At 42.4% G+C, this 23,316-nt stretch overlaps 1 protein-coding gene across 14 annotated transcripts in view; it reads left to right on the forward strand.

The window, feature by feature from the left end:
* Nucleotides 1-280: 280 nt before the first annotated feature.
* SH3TC1 (SH3 domain and tetratricopeptide repeats 1) overlaps nt 281-23,316 on the forward strand; it is a 63,149-nt gene continuing 40,113 nt past the window's right edge. For 6 of the 14 annotated variants that reach the window (XR_010601584.1, XM_042855515.2, XM_042855521.2 and 3 more), the window contains exons 1-3: nt 5,706-5,851; nt 15,462-15,751; nt 22,812-22,883. Coding sequence is in view for 6 of the 14 variants with exons in the window: in XM_042855515.2 (XP_042711449.2) it covers nt 15,505-15,751; nt 22,812-22,883 (319 nt within the window). In the remaining 8 variants the exon portion in view is untranslated. Of the gene's footprint in view, nt 745-5,639; nt 5,852-15,461; nt 15,752-16,525; nt 16,625-22,811; nt 22,884-23,316 lie in introns of those variants that run through there. The other 8 variants (XM_042855518.2, XM_042855524.2, XM_065597108.1 and 5 more) reach the window with 7 other exon arrangements.

A 23,316-nucleotide genomic window follows, 5' to 3' on the forward strand; every position in this document is an offset into this window, starting at 1 on the left:
CCACAAGCAGGTGCTTTCATTCAAATTCTCTCCTTATTGTCAAACCTGCTGAGACGCTGAGCTTTTAAATGGAGATGCTAAGTCACATGACTACCTCACTCCCATGGACTCTTACATTTCCTTTAAACCACATAAAACATAATGACAAACTACACAGTGATTCCTAGTGGGGGGAAAGTATTTAAATTGTTCCATCAGTCCTTATGGCAGTATTTAAACTTCTACCAAACCATGTTTAGAACATTTCATAGCATCTCCCCTCCCATACTGAATGGTTTGGCCCTCTCTTGAAAGGCCTTTATTTCACCAAAGCCATTTATAGGGGCTCTGTTATTCTAAACAGAAGAGTACTGGCCCAATGTTTTACTGTGCCTCAGTCCTCTATGCTATAAATCTAAACTCCTGGTTCATTGAGTGGCTTTATAATCCCAGTTTCCAGGAGAAGATACAAGGGGGTTAGCTTTCTCCCAGTGGGTTTCCAGATTTACAGGAGCTGGGGAAAGCTAAATTTTTCAACTATTTTTTGTAGATTAACCCCCCCTGAGTACACTGAGCCTTCCTCCTTGTCCACTGAAATCCAGAGATAAAAGATTTTTCTCTATTTGTACCATCCAAAAATTCATGTTTATTTAAAGAAGGAGGTTACCCCCTTGGAAAGGAAAGGAGTATACTGGAAAGCAAGCAAACAACACAATTTTGCTGAGCAGCAAAAAACAGGGAAAAAGACATTACATCTTCCAACAGGTAAGTCTCTACCATTCATTTTTAACCTGAGCTTTGTTGGTGGAGGCTACTTTAGCCGGCTTCACCCATTCTAATACAATAGAAACCATGGGTGGGGTTGTAACCCTATTTAAATGTCAGCTGAATATTAGGACCTCTAACAGTGCAGGTTTCTATTAGTACTGTGTTGCTTTGTTAGCCTTGGACTCTGATCCTGAATCCTAGCATTCAACTTGAACTCATTGACTTCTTGGCCTGCAGCTAAAGTGCTGGAAATGCTAAAAGTGAGCCATACGGACGCATAATAGCTAGCAGGAAGCTTTGTGAGACATACAGCATGTTGTCTTTCCTGCTGAGGAATAACAACATACATTGGTAATCTGAAGTAAGTTTAACTATTATTGATAAAGCTAGGTAAACATCTTCAGAGCAACAGCAATGTATTGTAACAGCTGGGTGCTTTGAGTCAGCATTTCCCTGCAGACTACAGGGCGACTGCATTTCCTTAGAACTGGACCAGAGTATGTTTTTCTCTCGGTGTTTTCTGTTTTTACATTCTGACCCAGATTGCAGAGCCAGCTTTTCATTTTGCAAGAGCTGGGGGAAGCTAGGCTATCTTGATTCCGACAAGGAAGCGGAAATGCTGACACAGTTTGATGCCAAAAGACTTTAACCCCTGATCTTATTTGACTGGTAGTTTCTGTTCAGGTGTAACATGCTTGTTAGAGTGAAGCAATTCTGGAATCTAATCTTCTTAAAGAGTGGAATTTAAATTTAGAGTAATCCAAGTGTTAAAATGATAATCTAGGACCATGATCCCGCAGACCTTTCTGCATTCCAGGAATCCTACTGAAGTCAATGCAATTATTTAGGTGAGTCAGGACTACTCCCTGAATAAAAGGCTGCAGGATCAGGTGCGTGCTTAGGGTATGTCTACACAACAAAAGCTGTGCACAGGCCAGCCTACCTGAGCTAGCTTGACTCTAGCTAGTGCACATAGTGACAGTAGTAAAGACAGTGCAATGTGGGCTTCAGTACAAGTAGTTTAAACCTGGCACAGGCCTTGGGTATGTACTCTGCTCACTAGAATCATAGAATATTAGGGTTGGTCATCTAGTCCAATCCCCTGCTCAAAGCAGGACCAACACCAACTAAATCATCCCAGCCAGGGCTTCGGCAAGCCTGTGCTGAAGCCCACGCTTCTATTATTATCCGTGTTAGCTGGATTCAGACTTGTTCAGAGAAGTTAGCCCATGCACAGCTTTTGTTATATAGACATGTCTTTAGCAGTTGTGCAATACATCACATCTTCAAAGCGCTATACACATATTAGCTAATGAATGTTTACAATCCAGATTACATTATTTTTGGGGATTATGCATCCGCAACTGGAAGAAAATGAGGGGCTAATCAGACCAAAACTATGCAAGGAGACAAAACTGTCTTAAGCACATTTCAAAAGTGACTGTGTCCAGCATATACATAAAGAACTAGCATGACTGCCATGTTAAAGTGACATATGCTCATTTAACTACACGGTGCATTGGGGGAGGACAAAGTTCAGCGACCTCAGGAGACTGCAGATACCATGAGATTGGTATTTAGAACTGCACAATTTTCCCTGCAAGTTAGAATATACACAAGGCAGGCAAGAGAAGGCCACTCAGCCACAGTTCTAAAGCTCCATTATTGGCACTTGTGTTAAAGGTTCTCAGCTGTTATATATCACATGGTGTCCTTAACGCAAAATGTCCTTCCTTCTCTTGGTTTAAATTAGGCTCTTAAGGCCAAAACCTGCCCTCCTATATATATCTCACCAACTTCAGTGGGACTGCCTGGGTGTAATTGGGGGTAGAACTTGGTCTTTAAGTATTAACACATTATATTATATTAAGAGGCACTGCTGAAGAAAACCCTAAAGCCTTCAGCCAAACGTGCAGCTGCAGTGAAGCAAGCAAACAGGATGCTGAATAGCAATGCCAGAGAGAGACAATGGAAATTAAAGGAAATATCTTGTTTTCATATGAGACGTCTTTCAACTTCCTGGCAGCTTCTTTCAATCATCCTGAAAAGATCCAGGACAGCTATACAAAAACAGGGGCATCTCATTTGCATCTAATTATGTTCATAGTTATGAGAGAGTTCAAAGCACCAACAGAACCTATGCCCCAATGTGAAGGAATCTGAATAGTTTCTGCAAGTCATGCAGCACCAAATTCCTAGGACTTGCAAGCTGAAGCATAAGGGATATATGCAATTCCTAATGTACCCGGTTTGTGCTTTTTCCTGTTTGTTACAGTGCATTAGTCTCTGGGGTTATTTAATGAGGGCAGGTGTAGAGGCATTGAATTGTCTCTGTGTAGTGGTGTTTTTAAAAGGCTACAGAAGGTCAAGGGCCGGGGCCAGTTTTAGATGCGTTCATTCCCTAGGCACAAACCTTTCCATTTCCCCACTTCCCTCCAGCTGCACATCTTGAGTCAAAAAGCACCGTTTAAATTCCATTGAGAATACCACAATGTAGGGTGTTCACCCAAAGGAATCTAAGAACAATTACAGGTATGTACAGCAGGATGAACAATAATGGTACCATCTTCTGGGATATAAACCACAAAAAAGGCTGAAGAAACTGGTGATTCTGATGCTGGACTGGGATTAAGGAGATTTGGGTTCAATTCCTGGTTCTGTCATAGACTTTGTGTGAAATCTGGCAAGTAATTTAATCCCTGCCTTAGTTTCCCTGTCTGTGAAATAGGGTTAATAATAGTTGCCTACTTCACAATGGTGTTGTGAGGATAAATTAACATTTATGAGGTGCTCAGATAATACAATGATTGGAGCCATTAAAGAAACCTAGGGAGAGACTTTGCTGTTACTCACAGAACAGTCACAAATTTGAATGTAGATTAGATTTGCACAGTTACAAAAGAAAATGATACATTTAATCCAAATATAGGAACCAATTATCTCCTCGGTCCTTTCCTAGAATCCCCAATAATGTGACTTGAAATGTGGGGAGAAACTGCCCCCAAATCTTCAAAGAAAACAAAAATGTGCCAACAAGGCTTAAATATTTGCAAAATTGAAGGGAAAATAGTTAATTTAAAATATATTATTTCCTGCTAAAGAGCACAACAGTGCTACAAGTTAATTTAAAATGTAATGACTTTAGCACAATGTGTGTTATGCAATCTCATATGATATTATTATGCAATATCATACAGTTAATGAAGTTCTTGAGGGAAAAGACTATCCTGTGAAGGGTAGTCTTGACTGTGCAAGGATTTAAGTAGTTTCCAGTTCCACTGATTTCACTGGGAATGGAGGATATTCAGCATATTGCAAGGTCAGAATATAGATGCCTATTGTTATCATATTATAACAATGTTTATAATGCACATTATCACAGCATACAACAATCAAAATAATTCTCATTTATATGTTACTGCTGTAGCTCACTTACAAAGTTCTGAAGGAAATGTTAGCTTCTAAATAAACGATCTTAGTTATGATACTTACTAATATCTGTTGGGTATTAGCAATATTATAAGCTCTCACAATTGTGCGATTAATCGCACTGTTAAACAATAATAGAATACTATTTATATACATATTTTTGGATGTTTTTCACATTTTCAAATATATTGATTTCAATTACAACACAGGATACAAAGTGTACAGTGCTCACTTTATATTTTTTTATTAAATATTTGCACTGTAAAAATAATTATTATTTTTTCAATTCACTTAATACAAGTAGTGTAGTGCAATCTCTTTACCATGAAAGTTGAACTTACAAATATAGAATTATGTACAAAAAATAACTGCATTCAAAAATATAACAGTGAAAACTTTAGAGCCTACAAATCCACTCAGTCCTACTTCTTGTTCAGTCAATTGCTCAGACAAACGAATTTGTTTTCGTTTTCAGGAGATAATGCTGCCCACTTCTTGTTTACATTGTCACATGAAAGTGAGAACAGGCATTCACATGGCACAGTTGTAGCCAGCATTGCAAGATATTTATGTGCCAGATGAGCTAAAGATTCATATGTCTCTTCATGCTTCATCCACCATAGATAGATAGATGACTCAGTCCCCCTGAGGAGGGAGTCCCCGACCACCACCACCCTCCTCCTCCTCTTGGGAGCGGTGGTCATGGAACCCCCATCCCTAGGACAGTGCATCTCATGCCTTCCAGTCGGTGGAGTCTCCTTCTGCTCCCTTCCCTCAGATGTATCATCTACTCCACTCTCCGCATTAGTACCTGTGGAGAGAGCATGAAAACGGTTGCTCACTTGTATCTCCATTGCTGGTACATGGACGCTCCTCTTTCTTCTTCTGGAGGTCACATGCTGCCAATTTTCTACACCATCCCTCAGTACCCTCTGCGCAACCTGCTCCAATTCTTCAGAACGTTGTGCCTGTAGAAGCATAGCCTGACGTCTGTCCAGGAAATCTTCATTTTCTCTTATGCAACGCAGGGTCGATACTTGTTGCTCCAGACCTCGAACCTTCTCTTCCAATATGGAGACCAGCTTGCACTTGTACAGACAAAGTCGTTTCTGTTGCTTAACGGTGAGATTAAAACTGTGATGAATCACGATTAATTTTTTTAATTGCAATTAATTTTTTGAGTTAATTGCGTGAGTTAACTGTAATTAATCAACAGGCCTACTAATACTTTGCCCAAACCCAAACAAATTAAACAAAGTCGTGTATTCTCTGCCTTAAGGACTACTTATTACTATATGTTTGTATAATGCCTAACACAATGGGTTGGGGCTTCCAGGTATAGGTGGTAATAAATAGCAGCTCTTAAGAGCAAATGTATCTGACTGAGGCTTTCAGTACTATATTTTCCTGCATGGCAAAGTGTTAGTAATTCAATGCACTTAGCTTGCAATCGTGAGCATTTTAGAAAAGGAGATTCTTGGATGGACAGTATCAGTTAATGGTCAACTTTCTGTTAGTTCATATATCCAAGCTGGGCTGTTCAACCAACAGGAAAGTAAAAAGGTCAAACAGGAAGGGATGGATCGGGAGTCAGTTCCGACCAGAGCTGTGGAAGGCTGAGATCTGCCTGCAGTTCACCAGAATGTTAGAATAGAACAAATCCGATTTGGAAAAGGTAGGAGAAATATTATGCTTCATACCTGAGTATCTAGCTGTATTTAGGCTGTTTGTGTTGTAATATTTGATTGTTGGACTCTACTATGTCTGAAAAAAATGTGAGCAACTGAGGGGAATGATTTTAGTAGCAGAGTAGCTTAGTGCATGGTTACAGGGATAGATTTAAAAATAAGTGTAATGGTAATGGGTTGTAGTAATGAATTTCAGCAGTGACACTTATGGACATTTTTATGTGATGTGTTTTTGTTGCTTTTGTCAAGATGTTTCTGTTCTTTGCTTTTTGTTTTCTCTTCTCTTCTACAGTATATTCAGAATAGGCCAAACTTTTTCAAACCTGAGCACCCAAAAGGAGGGACTTTGATCCATATTTAGACACTTTAAAATGACCTGGTTTTCAGAAGACCTGCAGTGCACAAATGGTGACTTTAAGTTACATGCCTAAATGAGGATCTGAATCCCTAATTTTTAGGTGCCAAAGCTTGAGAATTTTGAGCATAGGATAAATTTTTCAAAAGCATTGAAGTCCCATTTTCAGAAAGGGGCATAGGCAATTAGGTGCTTTTGAAAATGTTAACTATGCTGCAAACAGTAGCATTGTTTGTGTTTAATCTGTCAATGAATAAAAGCCCTAATGAGCTTTCTGAAGGATAGCAAGTTTAAAGCACATATTTTAATTAAATTAATTAAGGATTTCCATTCCACCTCCCCTTAACTCGAGCACTGAGTTTCACAAGGTGCTGTTTTTGTGTAGTAGCGTAATACACTGAAATTATGTGTTACATTTTTACTATATCTAAGTACTGAGAGCATAATACGTTGGATGGAATATTATTATTTTGATTTACAATTGTAGCACCTAAAGGACTCAAGCAGATCAGGACCCTATTGTGCTTGAGTCTGTACAAGCACCTAATTAATGACAGTCTCTGCTATAAGGAGTTTGCAGTCTAAAAGACCAGATGAAACAGGTAGTGAAACAAACAAATTCAGAGAGAAGTGGGTGAGAAGGAAGTAGCAGCTTTCATAAAATCACAATGGCAAAAACGTAAACCAACGTATATTGCTGTAGCCATGTAGGTCCCAGGATATTGGAGAGACCAGGTGAGTGAGGCAATATCTTTTATTGGACCAGAACCTGGACTGAATATTGGACATGAAGAAGAGCTGTGTGTAGCTCAAAAGCTTGCCTTTTTCACCAACAGAAGTTGGTCCAATGAAAGATATTACCTCACCCACATTGTCTAACCAAAGTATAGGACGTCTTGAAAATGATGCAACTACTAAGGGTACTTAGCAGGATTCAAAGAGGGACTGGATACTTATATGGATAACAAAACTAAAAGTTAATGCCAACAAAAAGTATTCGAGGGGAGAGACACTGTATGTTTAATGTTTTAAACCAATCGCTTATTATTAGGATGAAGGGCAGATTATACCTCATCATCTACTGTGGAGTTTCTTGCGCCTTCTTCTGAAGCACCTTTTGCTGGCCACTGTTGGAAACGGGATACAGGACTAGATGGACTGCGGGTCTGATCCAGGAGAGCAGTTCCTATGTAGGACTATGTTACTATACTGTTCACTTAGCAGGACAGATAGCAGGAACTGAATGGCTCAGGGGCTTTAGAATGGGATAATGCGAAGGAAGCATAGCCTTGCTGTCTGCGGGTCAGAATCTATAGTGTGGATTAGCTGTGCCGTCCTATTCCTGGCACCAGTTAGACCAGTCTGAAGACTTGTAATTTACAAGAGCTGCCCATGGGCCACAAGAAGCTCCTCTGAGATAGCTGGGGCATAGAGAAACTCCAGCTACAATCCCTTTCCCTCAGACCATGCCCCCATGTGGGGATGTGGCTGCAAAGGGGTGTGCATAGGAGCAACAAAGGTGATTCTGCACCATCCAAGCATTCCCTTAGGTGTGAAGAATCCTTCAGGGGCAAGTTACGCTAGCCTTAGGGCTGCTTTGAACCACTGAGTGGCACAGGGCCACTGAAATGGGGCTGAGGAACTGGTGTCAGGTGGCTTGGGTTATGTTCTTGGCTTTGGTACTGATTTCCTGTGTGAGTGTAGGAAACTCACTTCTCTCTGCGTTGGTTTCCTCCTGTGTAAAACTGGGATAATAAATTATAATAGTTATCACCTCACAGGGATGTTGAAGCTAAATAAATGAATGTTTAAGTGTGTTGGAATCCTCAGGTGGAGCTTTCTAGGTCACCAGCTCCAATCTGGCCTACATTAGAAATGGCTTCCTGGTGTCCTATGCAAAATAAATGGGAGTCCCCCCCAATGCAGTTCCTAGTTCTAGTTCCACATTGGAAGACACACCACTAGGCAATAATGTTAGCCTCCGCGAAGGGGCCAATAATGGCCACCTTTCTGACCCTAAAAACATAAGGCTTCTCAACTTTATCACCTCCAAGGTGTACCTTGCAAGTCACGTTTGATGCACAGGGCAATAGACAGCATCTTGCATTGCCATTTTCTATGCTGTAACTGTTTTGTGGATACAGTCAGAAGGTTTTAGTTTGCTTGCTCCTCCATCCACCACTTCACCTAAGGAGTAAATTCACTAAATCAAAATGGTGGTGATGGAAAACCGTAAGTCTACGCTGTAACTCTTTACTATTTTCTTAAGCTTTTTTTTTAAAAAGTTGCAGACAGAGTTGGCCTGATATTTTCCATTCCCCTATCTGTTTTGTTCCACTCTGTGGTGTTTTAAAGTTGCTTAATAGCAGTTATCCAGATACTTTTAAAAGGAAGTGGCCAGGGGGGAAAAGATTGCGGGAAAACAGAATTGTTCCATTTATCTTCCTTCCAACAGGAAAAATAATGCCTTCCTTTCCCTACCTGTCTACACTGAACAACTCTCAAATCAACATGGTTGAGAGCCATGTTAACAAGCTGTACTTAATGCGCAGGAGAATATCTATGGCGTTCTGAGCCACACATGCCAAAATAGGCTGTTGATAGTGGCTCTCTGGCAGGCCAATCTGTTCGGATGAAAGACTGATGTGTCTTGCTGAGAAAGCTGATAACAAAACCCAACCTCTAGCTCTACATTAGGATGTCCAGCTGCTATCTCTGCTCTGTTAGTACTGATGCTCATGACAGGCTTTGCAGCTAGGAAATGAGCATTGTTGTTCTTATTCATTTGTATTATTGTAGTGCGTAGGAGCCCCAGTCAGATCAGAATTCTGGTATGCTAGGCACTGTACAAACAGAATAACACGTTCCTGCCCCAAAGAGCATCCCCAGGCCAGGCTGCCACAGCTTTTAAGGAAGGATAGCTCCTGTTCTCCCCACATGAACTCACTGAATGAGGAATAGGCTCATATTCTGAGAGAGACAGAAACCCCGTGTAGCTTCCATGGGCCAGCATTCTGTGACACCTATTGGCTTCTAGATCAAGGTTCAAAGAATATGGAATCCTGCTATAGTAACTGTTGGTTTAGTCCCAAAAAAATCTGTCTAATAACTTCATTTTGAAAAATTCAAATGCACTGAGAATAGCTGATTATAAAGAAATAAATTCATTCAGCATAGGAATTGCCATACAGCACCAGACCCATGGTCCATCCAGTGCAGCATCCCATGTTTGACAGAGGCCAGAACCGGCTGTTTCAGATGAAGGTGTAATTAGTATCCCACAGTAAGCAGTTGTATCCCACATGCAAGCCTCATCCTAACCCCTAGTAGTGAGAGATTGATTAAACCCTGAATTATGAGGTTTAATGTCCCTTCCAAAGTTGTCTTAGCATTAATTACTATAGCTCTAGATATTCTTGTTCCCCTTATAAATGTCCATTCCGTCTTTTGAATTGTGCTGACTTCAGTATTAAAAAAACAACTCGTAAGCAAAAGATAATTGGCATTAGCACAACAGACAAGGTGATGTAGCAAAGTATGGATTGTTTAGTATGGTTTTGCTCTTTGTTGGGTTATTTAACTGGGCACCTGAACTTTCAGTGAGAAGGAGAGAAACATGGAGACTAAAGCAATGTTTAAACAGTCCTGTGGAAACCCCTTAGTTGTTTGGGGCCAGTTTGTCAAAGGTATTTAGGTGCGTACAGATGCACTTAGTTGCCTAGCAGGATTTTTAAAAGCACCTAAGCAGGTTAGCTGCCTAATGCCTATTGAAATAATTGAAAATCTGGTCCCTGGTGCTTATATATAACCCCGTGGATTAAAAAAAAGATGAAAAATATAAATATTAGAATTGACAGAGCGCTACTGTATCTTACCCGTAAACATTAAAGATGGGAAGGGATACTGCAGAGAGGAGAATCAGGTTGTCAGGTGCCTGAATGAGATGTTTGCTCTTGCTCTGTTACCCTCAGAAGAGCAAAGGGAGAAAACTATCATTGGTACAGACATAGCTTCTCCTGTTCTTTCCCCCTTTGATTTGTCCCTTGGCTTGGCCTCTGAGACATTCTGTGTCTCATTCTCCTTAAAGTGCTGATATCTATCTTAACATTCTGAGAATTCAGACTTTGTTCTGATGTCTTTCAGCAGTCTTCTCAATGCATTCCTTCAGGCTATTGCACAACCCCATTATATGTGTAACTCTTAACACACACACACACACACACACACACACACACACACACACACAAAGAGATAGCAAAAGTTAATTAGTATCTTTTCTATCACTCCTTACCCGAATTCCTGGAATTCTAGTCCTTTGTACAGGCTGCTTCCTTCATGTTAGATGCATTTGCTAAATTTTAATGAGAATTTGTTTCCATTCACAGATATAAAGTGGTGTGTGTGTGTGTGTATATACAGATATTCTGAGCATTGTTGAATGTGTATGATATATTTTCCTATACATTCAGCTCTGCTTTTAGATCAAGATTATCCTTAACATCTGCAAATATAAAGGACTTTGGAGGTGCCGCGAGTAATAGAATTTGAAATACTATTTCTGGAGTTTAATTATGGAATAACGGCCCAACAATCGCCAATCTGAATTGATGTGCATGGGTTCTATCATTCAGGTTTTTATTTATACATCCTACTTCCAAAACCTTTATTGCCTGTGTGATTCGTCACTGATGTGAGCAGTTGCATTGATTTAAATGGGTCAAAAAGGTAAAATATTATTCATTTATTTGATTATATTTTGGTAGTACCAAGATGTCATGGACCAGAATCCCATTGTGCTAGCTGCTGTGCAAATGGTTCCAGATGTGCAATTACTTACGGAACTTTTTGTTCTGCGCTTTTGTGCATTTTAAGTTCTGTGCTTAGGTTTTGATATAGCACCTGTCACTGTGGTCCCGAACGGCTTGTCTACACTTACTGGGGGATCCATGCGCGGTGATCGATGCATCAGCAGTCGATTTAGCGGGTCTAGTGAAGACCCACTAAATTGACCACAGATCGCTCTCCCGTCCACTCCTGTACTCCACCGGATTGATAAGAGTAGGGGGAGTCAATGGGAGAGCGTCTCCCGTCAACATCGTGTAGTATGGACCCCACAGTAAGTAAATCTAAGCTACGTCGATTTGAGTTATGCTATTCACGTAACTCAAATTGCGTAGCTTAGATCAATTTTCCCCTGTAGTGTAGACAAGGCCTAAAATAGACAGATATAGAGATAATTAAAAAAGAAAGAAGCTTTATCCAGATTTATTGGTGACATATAGGTTCTAAGTGGAGATAGATTTAGAGCTGGGTGGGAAACGAAATTTCACAGGATGGGAAAACTAAGATTTTGAAAAAATTTCCCTTGGGACAAAAAGTCAATCTTGCACATTTTCATGAAAAGCCACACACAATAAATAAATAAATTTTGAGCCAATCAAAACATTTCATTTCAATAATTTTTAAACATTTAATTTTCATTTTGACCATTTAAAAAAAATTTCCTCCTGTATTTAGCTTAAATTTCTAAACAAACAATTGTTTTGAACTGGAAAACTGGAATTTTATATTTCTAGTTTTGACAATTTCAAAACTTTTCCTTAGTTGAGAAATTCTTCAAAAATGATGCTTTCCCATGAAAAGTTACATCAGGATGTTCTGATGAACTATGTTTTTTCACTGGAAAATTCTGATTTGTCAAAACTGAAACTGTTTGTGATATAAAAACATGAAGGTTTCTACAAGTTTCTTGTTTTGAAACAAATTTGAGAAAAGTTTTGAAATGATCAAAAACAGGATGTTTTGACCTTTTTAATTCAATTTTTGGTTCAGCACATTTCCTTTCAAAACATAAACTTATTATAATTAAAAAAATCAATTAGAAAGTTCAATTCAAAACAAAAAAAATTGAAATTATGGAAACAAAAGGTTTGGATTGACCTGAACTGAATGCTTTGTCAGATTGTGAGTTTGTGAGAACTTTCAAGATTTTGAATTTTTGTCCCAATTCAGGATGGGAAATTTTTTCAAAATCTTGAAAATTCGCCTGGAACAGGAACACCATTTCCTGCCCAGCTCTATACAGAAGGCATGTACTTATTGGAGCACAAGCAACATGGAGGCCAATGCACTATGGGATATCCTTTCGGACAGGGAGCTGGGAGGACAGAGAAATTAGTAAACTGATTATGCAGGCATGGTTAAGGGGGCTTGTCCATTGAGCAACCAGGGTGGTGAAGGTGATTAGTTACCCGTCCAATTCAGGGCAAGAGTAAACTACTATCAGCTGCCATGGTTACTAACCAAGTTTTAACCATGTTTAAAGACACAAATGACACCAAAGGGTTCAAAACCTGGTATAATTTTACTTAATCTTTTACTGTGAAAGGCTTGTCAAAGCAGGAAAGGATTTCACAGGCCTAAGTGGAGTTTACACAAATGCAACAGGGCTTCCTGCAACCAAAGTCAAGCAATGGTCAAAAGCATTAATTAAAGTGTGGCTCACTTAAGCCTTGTTCTGTAGAGAGAGTGATGAGGCCTGCCTCTGCTTTTGCTCCTGATAATTTCCTTTCAGCTCTATCCCTTTTCTTTGGGTATGTCTATACAGCAAAGAAAAACATGTAGCTGTCCCATGCCAGCCATCTTGGGCTTGCATGGCGCAGGCTGTGGGGTTGCTTCATTGCTGTGCAGACTTCCAGGCTTGGGCTAGAGCCCGAGCTCTGGGATCTTCCAACCCTGAAAGGCCCAAAAGCCCAGGCTCCAGCATGAGCCAGAAGTCTACACAGCAATAAAACAGCAGTCGGCGCTAGGCATAAGCAGACTAAACAATTGGTTAGGGCCCCGAACAGCTCAAAGGGGCCCTCTATTTGCTTTTTTATTATGTGTTGTGCAGGGGCCCCCCAAATATTCCTGTTTAGAGCCTCCAATGGGGTAGCACTGTGAAACAGCCCTGCAGTCCAAGCCCCATGAGCCCAAGTCAGCTGGCACGGGTACCCTTAGAGATCATTCCTCCTTGACTCTTGCTTCCAGACTCAGCCTGTAATTTCCTTGCACCACATACCTCTCCTAGGGTGCTGCAGGGAACTAATAACTAATTACCCACCTCTGACTTAGCCCTTCTACTCTGAAGATGCCAGCACTGACAATGGATCATTAACTGAGTCCACAAAAATCAGCCCTCTTTCTTGCTCTCTTTAAGAAAGCAGCCCTCTACCACCCATCTTGTCCTCTTCAAAATGTTACTGCCATTTTTCACTGCATTGCCACTGTGATGTGGATGAATGCTATTCCTGGGAGGCTGTGTGTTAAAGCTAGCAGAGAGTGAAAAATCCGCAATGGGCATAAGTAAATTTCACTCTGTCTTTCATTATTAGTCATACCTATCCCTTTCCCTGCTTATCCAGACATTTATGAATCCAGATTTGCCAAAGCCTTTTCCTGGGGTGAATTAAGCTCAAAGTGCCATGGAGGAAGGAAGCAATCAGAACTAAAGTGTAATAGCAATTAGCATTTTCAAAGCATTTACAAACCATTAATTATTAATCCTCACAACATACCAATAAGGTAGATACATTAATATTACTTTGCCTGGGCTTTAATAAAGGTGTGACATACAAGTTCTGAAAAGAGGCTGCTCTTCAATTTCTGGTCCCTATTACATATTCCTCATCTGGATTACAGAACGTTATTTCCTACTGTGCAGCATCCCCCCTGCCATGCGGGATTTGGGAAAGAAACTGTAGAGAGGCACAAGCCAGAGACTGAAGCCAACACAACATCAGCAGAATCAGCCTAAGTAGGGGCTGATGCAGACTTTTAACTGGATTTGTTCTGCCCCGTGCTGATTGGCTGTTTGCTTCAACCTTCTCTGGCCCCTCTTCACAGTATCTTCACCTCAGTCTCACTCCCAGGGCCGGCTCTTGCCTTTTTTGCCGCCCCAAGCAAAAAAAACCTGCGGGGCGCCCGGAGCGGTGAAGCAAAAAAAAAAAAAAAAAAGTGCGGGGTGGCCGGAGCCAGGGTGCAGACTAGCAGGGAGAGGGGGAGGGAGCGGGGGGAGAAAGAGAAGGGGGGCAGCCAGGGCTTCCTTCAGCGGGGCGCTCGCCACGCGGCCCCTCCCGCCGCGCTGCTTGCCGGGAGGGTTCCGTGCTGCTCCAGTTGGCAGGGAGGGAAGGACGCGGGCTGCCCTGCCAGGCTTGCTGCAGACCTGGCACCAGCTGGGGCAGACGGAGTGCGCAGCCCGCTCCCAGCAGGGCGCGCCCCTCCTCCGTGCCGCTGCCCCTGCAGGGCGGCCGAAGCGGCGAAGCAAAAAAAAAAAAAAGGATTGGAGGGAAACCGCCTCTTAAAATTTGCCACCCCAAGCACGAGCTTGCTCGGCTGGTGCCTAGAGCCAGCCCTGCTCACTCCACTCTGCCCTCATATCTTCCACCCCTCCCTCTTCTCAACTGCTTGTGTCCCCTTTCATCCTTTTCTCTTCCCTTCTCTTTCACTTTAATCTCTTCTTAATTAACCCCCCCCCTGAAACCTCTTCCAAACCTCCTTCCCCAAAACCCCCCAAACATGGAATTAAGTGATATTTGCCACCATCACATCAGTTGCTCTGCTTGAGTGTTCTAACTCTTTCCCCTACCCTGTGTCTCTTTTCGATTTATTAGATTGTTAGCTCTTTGGAGCAGGGGTTATCTATTGCCTAGCACAAAGGGGCCCTGATCTGGGTTGGTCCCTAGGCGCTGTGGTAATAAACATTATTATTATTTATTATCATCAGATGGAAAGGGACTACTCTAATAGCTCCCATTACAAATGCCGTACAGTGAATCAGTGGCAGAGCTGGGACTAGAATTCACATGTTCTTGGTCCCCAGCCTCTTGCTCATTCCACTTGAAACACGGCTTCTTTACTTTACTTTGAACCTCCAGATCAGAGTATTGGGGGAGAGTGGGATCTTGTTGGAGAAAAAAAATCTGATGGTGGAAGATTTTAAGGAAGAAGCACAGAATTAAACTTACTACTGAACTGATGAGCACAGTGTAGTTTTTCTTGCTACAAAGAAGCCTTAAGTGGTTGACATGTTTTATTTTTTTCAGTATTTGATCAAAGAGAATTCAATCTGCACAAGATTTCTCTACTGGGCTGAATGTGATTGAAATGTTTTGCTTGCACATACAGTGCTGACACTTGTTGAATACATATTAAAAGCGGCATCCTAATAGTGAGTTTTTATATAAGATGTTGATTCTCTTTAGAATTTGGACGATGCAGATTCTATAGTGGTTGGAATTGCAAGTTATGGAGCTCCCAGCAGCAGCAGTGGAAGGCAATGTTTCTGTTTTCGGGCTCCACACCCTGATGGAGGAGGAAGGATTCTGCAGCTCTGCTCCCTATCTGGAAAGGAAACAACATAGCTCTTGGGAAGGAAATAAACAGCAGCTGGGGAGGAGTGTGTCTGATTGTATGCATGTGGCAGCTAATACTGCCATTTCCACATCGATTAACATGAAAGAGGAGGTCTCTTTTCAAGGACAAATGGCCACGAGTAAGTCTTTCATTGTTATATTGTCTGGTCTTTTTTGCTCTTCACTTGTTTGTGCTGCACAGAGCTGAGAACTGTCAGGTGTGTTTTCAGTTGTGCACTTTTTTCCCTCCTGAAGAACTTCTACAACTGCTAAACTGAACAATACAAACAACTTTCCTTCCCAAAAGGGCTAAATGACCATATTAAAAGAATCTTGGCTAATGGTTCCTTTTAGTTTTTTTTTTTTCAGAATACCTTAAATCAGAGGTAAAATAAGGTTTAGGATTATGTTGTTTCAAGATTCCAGGGCCAAGGGAATAATGGAATATAAGTACTTTGTGACAGACTTGCTTTTTGCAAATATCCATCAGTCTTCACAAGCAGGGTTGATTGGTTTGGACACCTGTGAACACCTAGTTGCTTTAGGGTTGGTGTTGGAGATTCAGTAAGTGGCATTCTTCTCTCTGACTCCGGATTGAACTAATATCCAACTATAGTTGTAGAAGACACTACACATCTAAGGCCTCTGCCTTTAGAATTACTGATCATTTGTGGTCATTAAATATTCCATGGACCCCACATTTCACGGGAGGAGGGTTGTTAATCCAAATGTCCTGACCCAAATACCAACTCAGATAATTATATTCTCCTTACGGAAATTACTCAATCAGCTAAAACTGCCAGGGGAAACTTTTTCTAATCCTCCCCTAAACTTATGTGTACTGTTTCTGTAGACTATTTCTCCCAGTCATCAAGAACTGCTACTTTATACAAATTGTATCTCAAATGGCTTAGAGAGAAATTGTATCCTCTGATGCGCAAATGCAACTCCCATTGGAGTCCAGGAGCCAGGTGTGATCTCCAAGGGAAGAATTGAATCTCCAGTTTAGCAAGGTAATTAAGCATGTGACTATCTTTAAGCATGTAAAGAGCGCCATTGACTTCAGTGGGATTACTCACATGCTTAAATTTAGGTATGCCTTGAATTGAGGCCTTAGCCTTAACATTAGGTTCCTGGTCTTGATTATGGTATCACTTAAATTGGTTTGATACAGGTGTAACTCCAGTAAATCAGAGTGGATTTACACCTGGGCTACTCTAGTGAAAATAAGATCAGAATCAGAACTTGTATCTATTTAATTCACACAAATGATTGCTCATGGTCCCCGGTACTTGCGTAAGGTTACAGAAAAACTTGTTGTTTTTTTCCCCCTGAAACTGATATATGTGAAAATGCTTATTATCCATTGAAGTGCTTAGTGAGTCATAAATAAACTTTTGAAAAAGAGAGTTCCTGGTGCTGTATCAATAGTGACAAGTCCACATTGTTTTTTTTAATGGAGATATACCTATCTCATAGAACTGGAAGGGACTCTGAAAGGTCATTGAGTCCAGCCCTCTTCCTTCACTAGCAGGACCAGGTACTAATTTTTTGCCCCAGATCCCTAAGTGGCCCCTTCAAGGATTGAACTCACAACCTTGGGTTTAGCAGGCCAATGCTCAAACCACTGAACTATCTGTCCCCCCCACCAAAAATAGTTTCTAATTAGGTGGCCTCCCTAGACTTCATCTCAAAGCAGTAGCATGTCATTGTAGTTCCAAAAAGTGGCTTGTTTTGGGCTTCTGACTAAGCACAGAATCAGAGTTGACAGTCTGGATGGGAAATGATTATACTTATGATAATAATACTCATTAAATCCAGTTAGGCCTCTTCTGCAGCTGCCATATTGCCAGATTTAATTCAACCTGAAAGGTACTGTATTTTCTGGCGTATAAGACTACTTTTTAACCCAGGAAAATCTTCTCAAAAGTCGGGGGTCGTCTTATACGCCGGGTGTCGTCTTATAGGGCGGGTGCTGAAACTTCCGAGCCGGACTGGAGAATCTGCGGTCGTCGCATATGGTGGGGGGAGCTCAAAAACGGCCGCGGCCGCATCCCCGCCCGATGACGAGGTGAGGGGGCGCCTCACCGGGAAGGTGTAAGTGAAGGGCGGAGCAAGCTGCAGGCGTCCGGGACGCCCGGGGTATGGAAAAAAGAGAGAGAGTGGCGCTGTGCCCAGAAAAACACGCCTCTTTCACCCGTCTGGCCCGCCCTTGTATCCTATTACCGTACCTCCTTCTCTGCCTCTCAGATCTCGCTCCTGAGGACTGCAGTGAAGCGGCGCAGGCGCGCATGTGCGAGATCTGAGAGGCAGAGAAGGAGGTAATAGGATACAAGGGCGGGCCAGACGGGTGAAAGAGGCGTGTTTGCGCTACCGCTCTGATAGTCTTGGAGACAGGGAGGGCTGGGCAGGCAGGGAGAGCTGACCAATCCAAGCAGGCTTTGTATACAACAACCAGCCAATCGCCGGTAAGGTACATCGCTTGCCGTGATTGGCTGGTTGTTGTATACTGGGTACCACATACAGTACAGCACCAGTATCTGTACCTGTTCATACAGTATAGCACCAGTACATACAGTACAGTATACAAATGTCCAACAGTCAAAACCCCATCATGGCTCCACCAGCAAGAAGAAAGAAATATGAAGCCAGTTTCAAACTTAAAGTTGTAAACTTTGCCATGGAACATAATAACTGCGCTGCTGCAAGACAATATGGAGTAACAGAAAAGATGGTTCGGGACTGGAAAGCAAATGAAAAAGCATTAAAGAGTATGCCAAGGGGTAAGTGTGCATTAAGAAGAGGCACTCCACATTGGCCAGAACTCGAAAAACATGTAGCAGACATGGTGAATGAGCATCGCCAAAACGGTTATGTAGTGACACGAAATAAAATACATTTGTTTGCACTTCAGTGGGCCAAATCTAACCCAGATCACAGCAACAGATTTAAGGCCACTGTATCCTGGTGTACTAGATTCATGGGAAGGCATAATATGGTACTGAGGCAAAAGATGAAAATTGCCCCAAAATTACCTGCAGATCTTGATAGCAAAGTAAATAGTTTCCATCGATACGTAATACAACAGCGCACTAAACATGGCTATGCGTTAAGTAGTATTGGAAATATGGATGAAACTCCAATGAATTTTGATATGGTTGGAAATAAAACTGTCCATCAAAAAGGTGAAAAACCAATTTTAATTAAAACAACAGGACATGAGAAGTCCAGTTTTACAGTGGTACTAGGATGCACAGCTGATGGCGCCAAACTGAGACCAATGATTATTATTAAAAGAAAAACAATGCCGAAATTCAAGTTCCCTGTTGGTTGTTTTGTACATGTGAATGAAAAAGGCTGGATGGATGAAGAAGGGGTAAAGCTATGGCTTGATAATGTATGGAGCAGGCGACCAGGTGGACTTATTCAAAAATGTAGTCTACTGGTGTGGGATATGTTCAGGGCTCATTTAACTCCCAGCACCAAGCAAATGCTTGCAAGACTAAACACAGATGCAGCAGTTATTCCTGCAGGATTGACATCGTTGGTACAGCCACTGGATGTGTGCCTAAACAAGCCATTTAAAGATCGCATTCAAGAACAGTGGAATGAATGGATGGTTAGCGGCGAAAAGTCATTCACAAAAGGAGGAAACATGCGTGCTCCACAGTTGGATGTTTTGTGCAAGTTTGTCATAAAAGCCTGGAATGATATTGATGCAGAAACAGTAATCAAGTCTTTCAAGAAGTGTGGCATATCAAATTCATTAGATGGTATGGAGGACGACTACTTGTGGCAAGATGAAGAGGAAGCCGAAGCTGAGACCACACCATCTGATACGGAATTCGATCCATACGATGACTGCCTTACAAATGTATCACAAGATGTCATTGATGTACTTATGATATCAGATGACAAACAGGAGGATTTTGAAGGCTTTTAAAGGGAAACTGTCACGCCAGCAAAACCTGTAAAAATACCGTAGCTTGCAGTTATGATGGGCGTTGCTAACTCGCCAGGGACTTGCCCGGCACTTGCTCTCTCTCTCTTGTTTGTTATCTTCCTCCTATCATCATCAGTTCCAGTTTGGTTGACAGCTTAGAAAACAAACAGCATGGCAGATCCCATGGGTTTATTGTCTTATCCTTCCTTTCAGCTTTAGAGTGAATTAGGAAAAGTTTAATCCACTTGCACTGTTTTATGTTTACATGTTTGATGACAAACAGCCTTATGTTTATAAGTGACAGTTTTCCTGCTAAGTACCTGCATGTCATAAGCATTTGAATTAAAATTACCATATTGAAATCAAATCTGATGTTTTTTTAATTTTTTTTTGGTGTGCGTTGGAAGAGGGGTAGTCTTATATGGCGAGTATATCCCAAACTCTATATTTTAACTGGAAAAGTTGGGGGTCGTCTTATACGCCCAGTCGTCTTATACGCCGGAAAATACGGTATGTTAAATGTTTTGCATCTATTTTCTCCTCCCTCTTCCATCCAGCTCAGCAATATAGAGAGAAGGATGAAGCCTTTCAGTCCTTTTACATGGAGTCTTTGTTATTCAAAGACTGATAGAGATTAGATTGGAGGTTTGTTTGTTTTTTAAACTGTACATTTGAATTAGTTGACTAGATAAGTAGATATTGAGGGGACAAACTTACTGAGTATTTACTCAATGTCAAACCATTCCATAAGGATGCAGCCATGGGACCCCAGTCAAACACTGGCCAAAGTTGCTAGTATGCCTGGAAGGAGGGAGATGCATGTAAATGTATTGTTATCCCATCCCTCTGAAACTCATGGAAACCATCTCAATGGACTAAGAGAGGCCAGAAAAGATCTACTCATGGGCGTCTCTTATATAATCTATAATACAATGGTGACAAGTGCCTTCTATCATCTGCTTCTCGTCCTAATGAGGTTTTCTTGTACTAGATCAGCGATTTTCAACCAGAGGTCTAGGGCCCTCCAGGGGGCCACGAGCAGGTTTCAGGGGGTCCACCAAAATAAACTAGAGGGCAGGGCCTGCGTTAGATTAACTGGTGCTCAGGGCAGAAAGCCAAAGCCCGAGCCGCACAGGGCTGAAGCCAAAGCCCGAGCAACGTAGCATGGGGCCATAGGCAGTGCCCTGCTTGCTACCCCCTAATGCTGGCCCTTAAATGACTTTTAATCTACTGGATATGCAGAAAAATAGTTGTTGGGGACAGGTGGGCTGTGGAGGTTTTTATAGCATGTTGGGTGGGCCTCAGAAAGAAAAAGGTTGAGAACCCCTGTGCTAGATAATACTCATGGTCAGTGTTACCTTGTGCAGAGTCACAATTCATAACATGAACCCCTGGGGTGTGCTGGACTGCTGCACGGGGTTTCCAGGGCTACCTAGTTTCCTCGAATCCTGCTGCAGTGGGAGTTGTGGAGGCCTGTGAGGCAGACGTTCTCCCTTTCTCACCTCCACCCAACCTGCTGGGTACATGAGTTTGTCTGTCTCCAGAGTGTGAGTTAAAAGTGGTGGTTGGCACTGAGCAAGTGCTACACTGCTGCTGCCTCTGCAATAGCCTTTGGGACTGCACCCCGGCCTACTCTGCAAGGAGGCAAACATTACTGGCTCCCCTCAACATAAGGCGTATTCACGCAATGCCGTGGGACTGTGTTGAAAACACTGAGTAGAAACAGAATCACAGAGTATGCCAGTTTACACTAGCTGAAGATGGTGCTGGAGTCCTAGGGGGGAAAAAAAAGAAGAGCTGGAACTCGCAGAGGCATGCATACTGCGAGGCAGGGGTGCCATCTCCTCACACTGCATCCTCCACAGTATTGCCAATTTATCAAGTTTGTCACTAGATCTGGTGATTTTTTTTTTTTTTAAGGTCTGCTACAGATTTTTTCAAGCTTTGCTGTGACAAGTCACCAAACTACAACGTTTAATGTCATTTGGTGCCATTCTGGTGACTTTTGCTAGATCTAGAGATAGAATTACTTAATTGGTGACACTGGTCAGAAGACAGACGTAAGATCCAAGGGGGCAGGAATGGGGGTAACTGGGGTAGTATTGAGTATGTTAAGGGGCCTGGGGTTAAGCAGGGGGAGGGCAGGGGAGATGTTGGGGGCTAGAGGCAGGACAGGGCTGAGAGCAGAAAGCAGGAAAGGGGAGATATTGGGTAGGGTTACCATATTTTGAGTGTCCAAAAAGAGGACACTCCACGGGGCCCCGGCCCCGGCCCCCAGCTCGGCGCCCCCGGCCCTGCTGGCTCGGCACCGCTGGCCCGGCCCCCGGCCCCGCCGGCTCGGCACCGGCCCCCGGCCCCCCCGGCTCAGCACCGCCTGCCCTGCATGTCCCGATTTTCCCGGACATGTCCGGCTTTTGGGGATTTCCCCCCGGATGGGGATTTGAAGCCCAAAAAGCCGGACATGTCCGGGAAAATCCGGATGTATGGTAACCCTAATATTGGGTATGGGGGTATTGGGACTGAAGGCAGAAGGATATTGTTTATCAGGGGAGAATAGGTGGCTCTGTGACTGGTAAGGAGAGGATTAAGGGAATCATGGTCAGCCAGAGGAGAGGGAGTGGAAGGGGCTTGGACAGGGGCAGGTGGGGTAGCTGGAGAGTCCCCACTCTATTGCAGGGAAGACCATGCTGGGCGATTCCTGTCCACCAGCCCTGGAGAGCTCGGCTGCAGGTTGCGTCTCTGGGATGGGCTCTGTCGTACAACCCTTGCCATTCAGAGTTTCCTGTCCCTGGAGCTGTAGATCCCAGTGTGGTGGGCTCAGCTTGGGTGGAAGGTCCCTGATGTGAGTGGAAGGAAAGATCCCAGTTGAGCTGGGTCTGGATCCAGAGGGAGGGGTTCCCCATCCCTCACAGGGAACCACTAAAACTAGCTCCTCACTCCGAAAAGAGAGATGGCAGAGGTTTACTGAGCCTCCATCTCTTCTTCCAGAGCAGGCCCAGAAGTGGAAGAGGAGATTTTGCCAGTGCCTTGCAGCATGGCCACTCAGGTTACGGAGCTGCCATCTCTCCTTCTGGAGTGAGATGACTTAAAAAACCCTTAATTTCCCTTAAGAAGTCTTTGGAACTTTCTTTGTGCATAAACAACCTTTTTCCTTTACTGTTCACTACAAAGGATCAGAACTTTAAAAATATATTTATGCTTGGTTAACTCAGTCTGGTTATGAAAATGCCTCTTACCAGACATTTTATTTGTTATAGACTTTTCTCAGAATAACTGCTTGAAGGCCAGTTCAAGGATACCTTCCAGTCCAGCAGAGAGTTTTCCAACAGGTAGGAAGGACCTTTTTCTTTGTTACACGTCATTTGAGTATTAGCTTTTTTCCATTAACCTTTGCTCTTTAGCTGAGCTACTAGATGAGTGATATTTCCAGGGTTGCCAACTCTTGCAATTTTATCACAAGTCTCACAATGTTTAATTTTTTTTAAACCTTAGCTCCTGGAGGCATGTGATATGTTGAGAATCTCAGCTTTTATTTAAAAAACAAAATGTGAAGTCTTCATGGATAAAAGCCTGAAAATGTGTACAGATTGTACCTTAAATGGTCTCAAGCCAGAAGGCACATAAGAAGAACTTAACATTGACTTAAAAATCCTGATATACAATAAATCTCATGATCTTTAGGGGCCTCTCTAATATTTTGTGAACCGTTAGGTTTGGCAGTGCTGTATCTGTTAGCAAAAATGTGGGAATGCTTTCTGGGTA

The sequence above is a fragment of the Chrysemys picta genome, chromosome 5 (assembly GCF_011386835.1).
Source record: "Chrysemys picta bellii isolate R12L10 chromosome 5, ASM1138683v2, whole genome shotgun sequence".
Classification (NCBI taxonomy): Eukaryota; Metazoa; Chordata; order Testudines; family Emydidae; genus Chrysemys; species Chrysemys picta.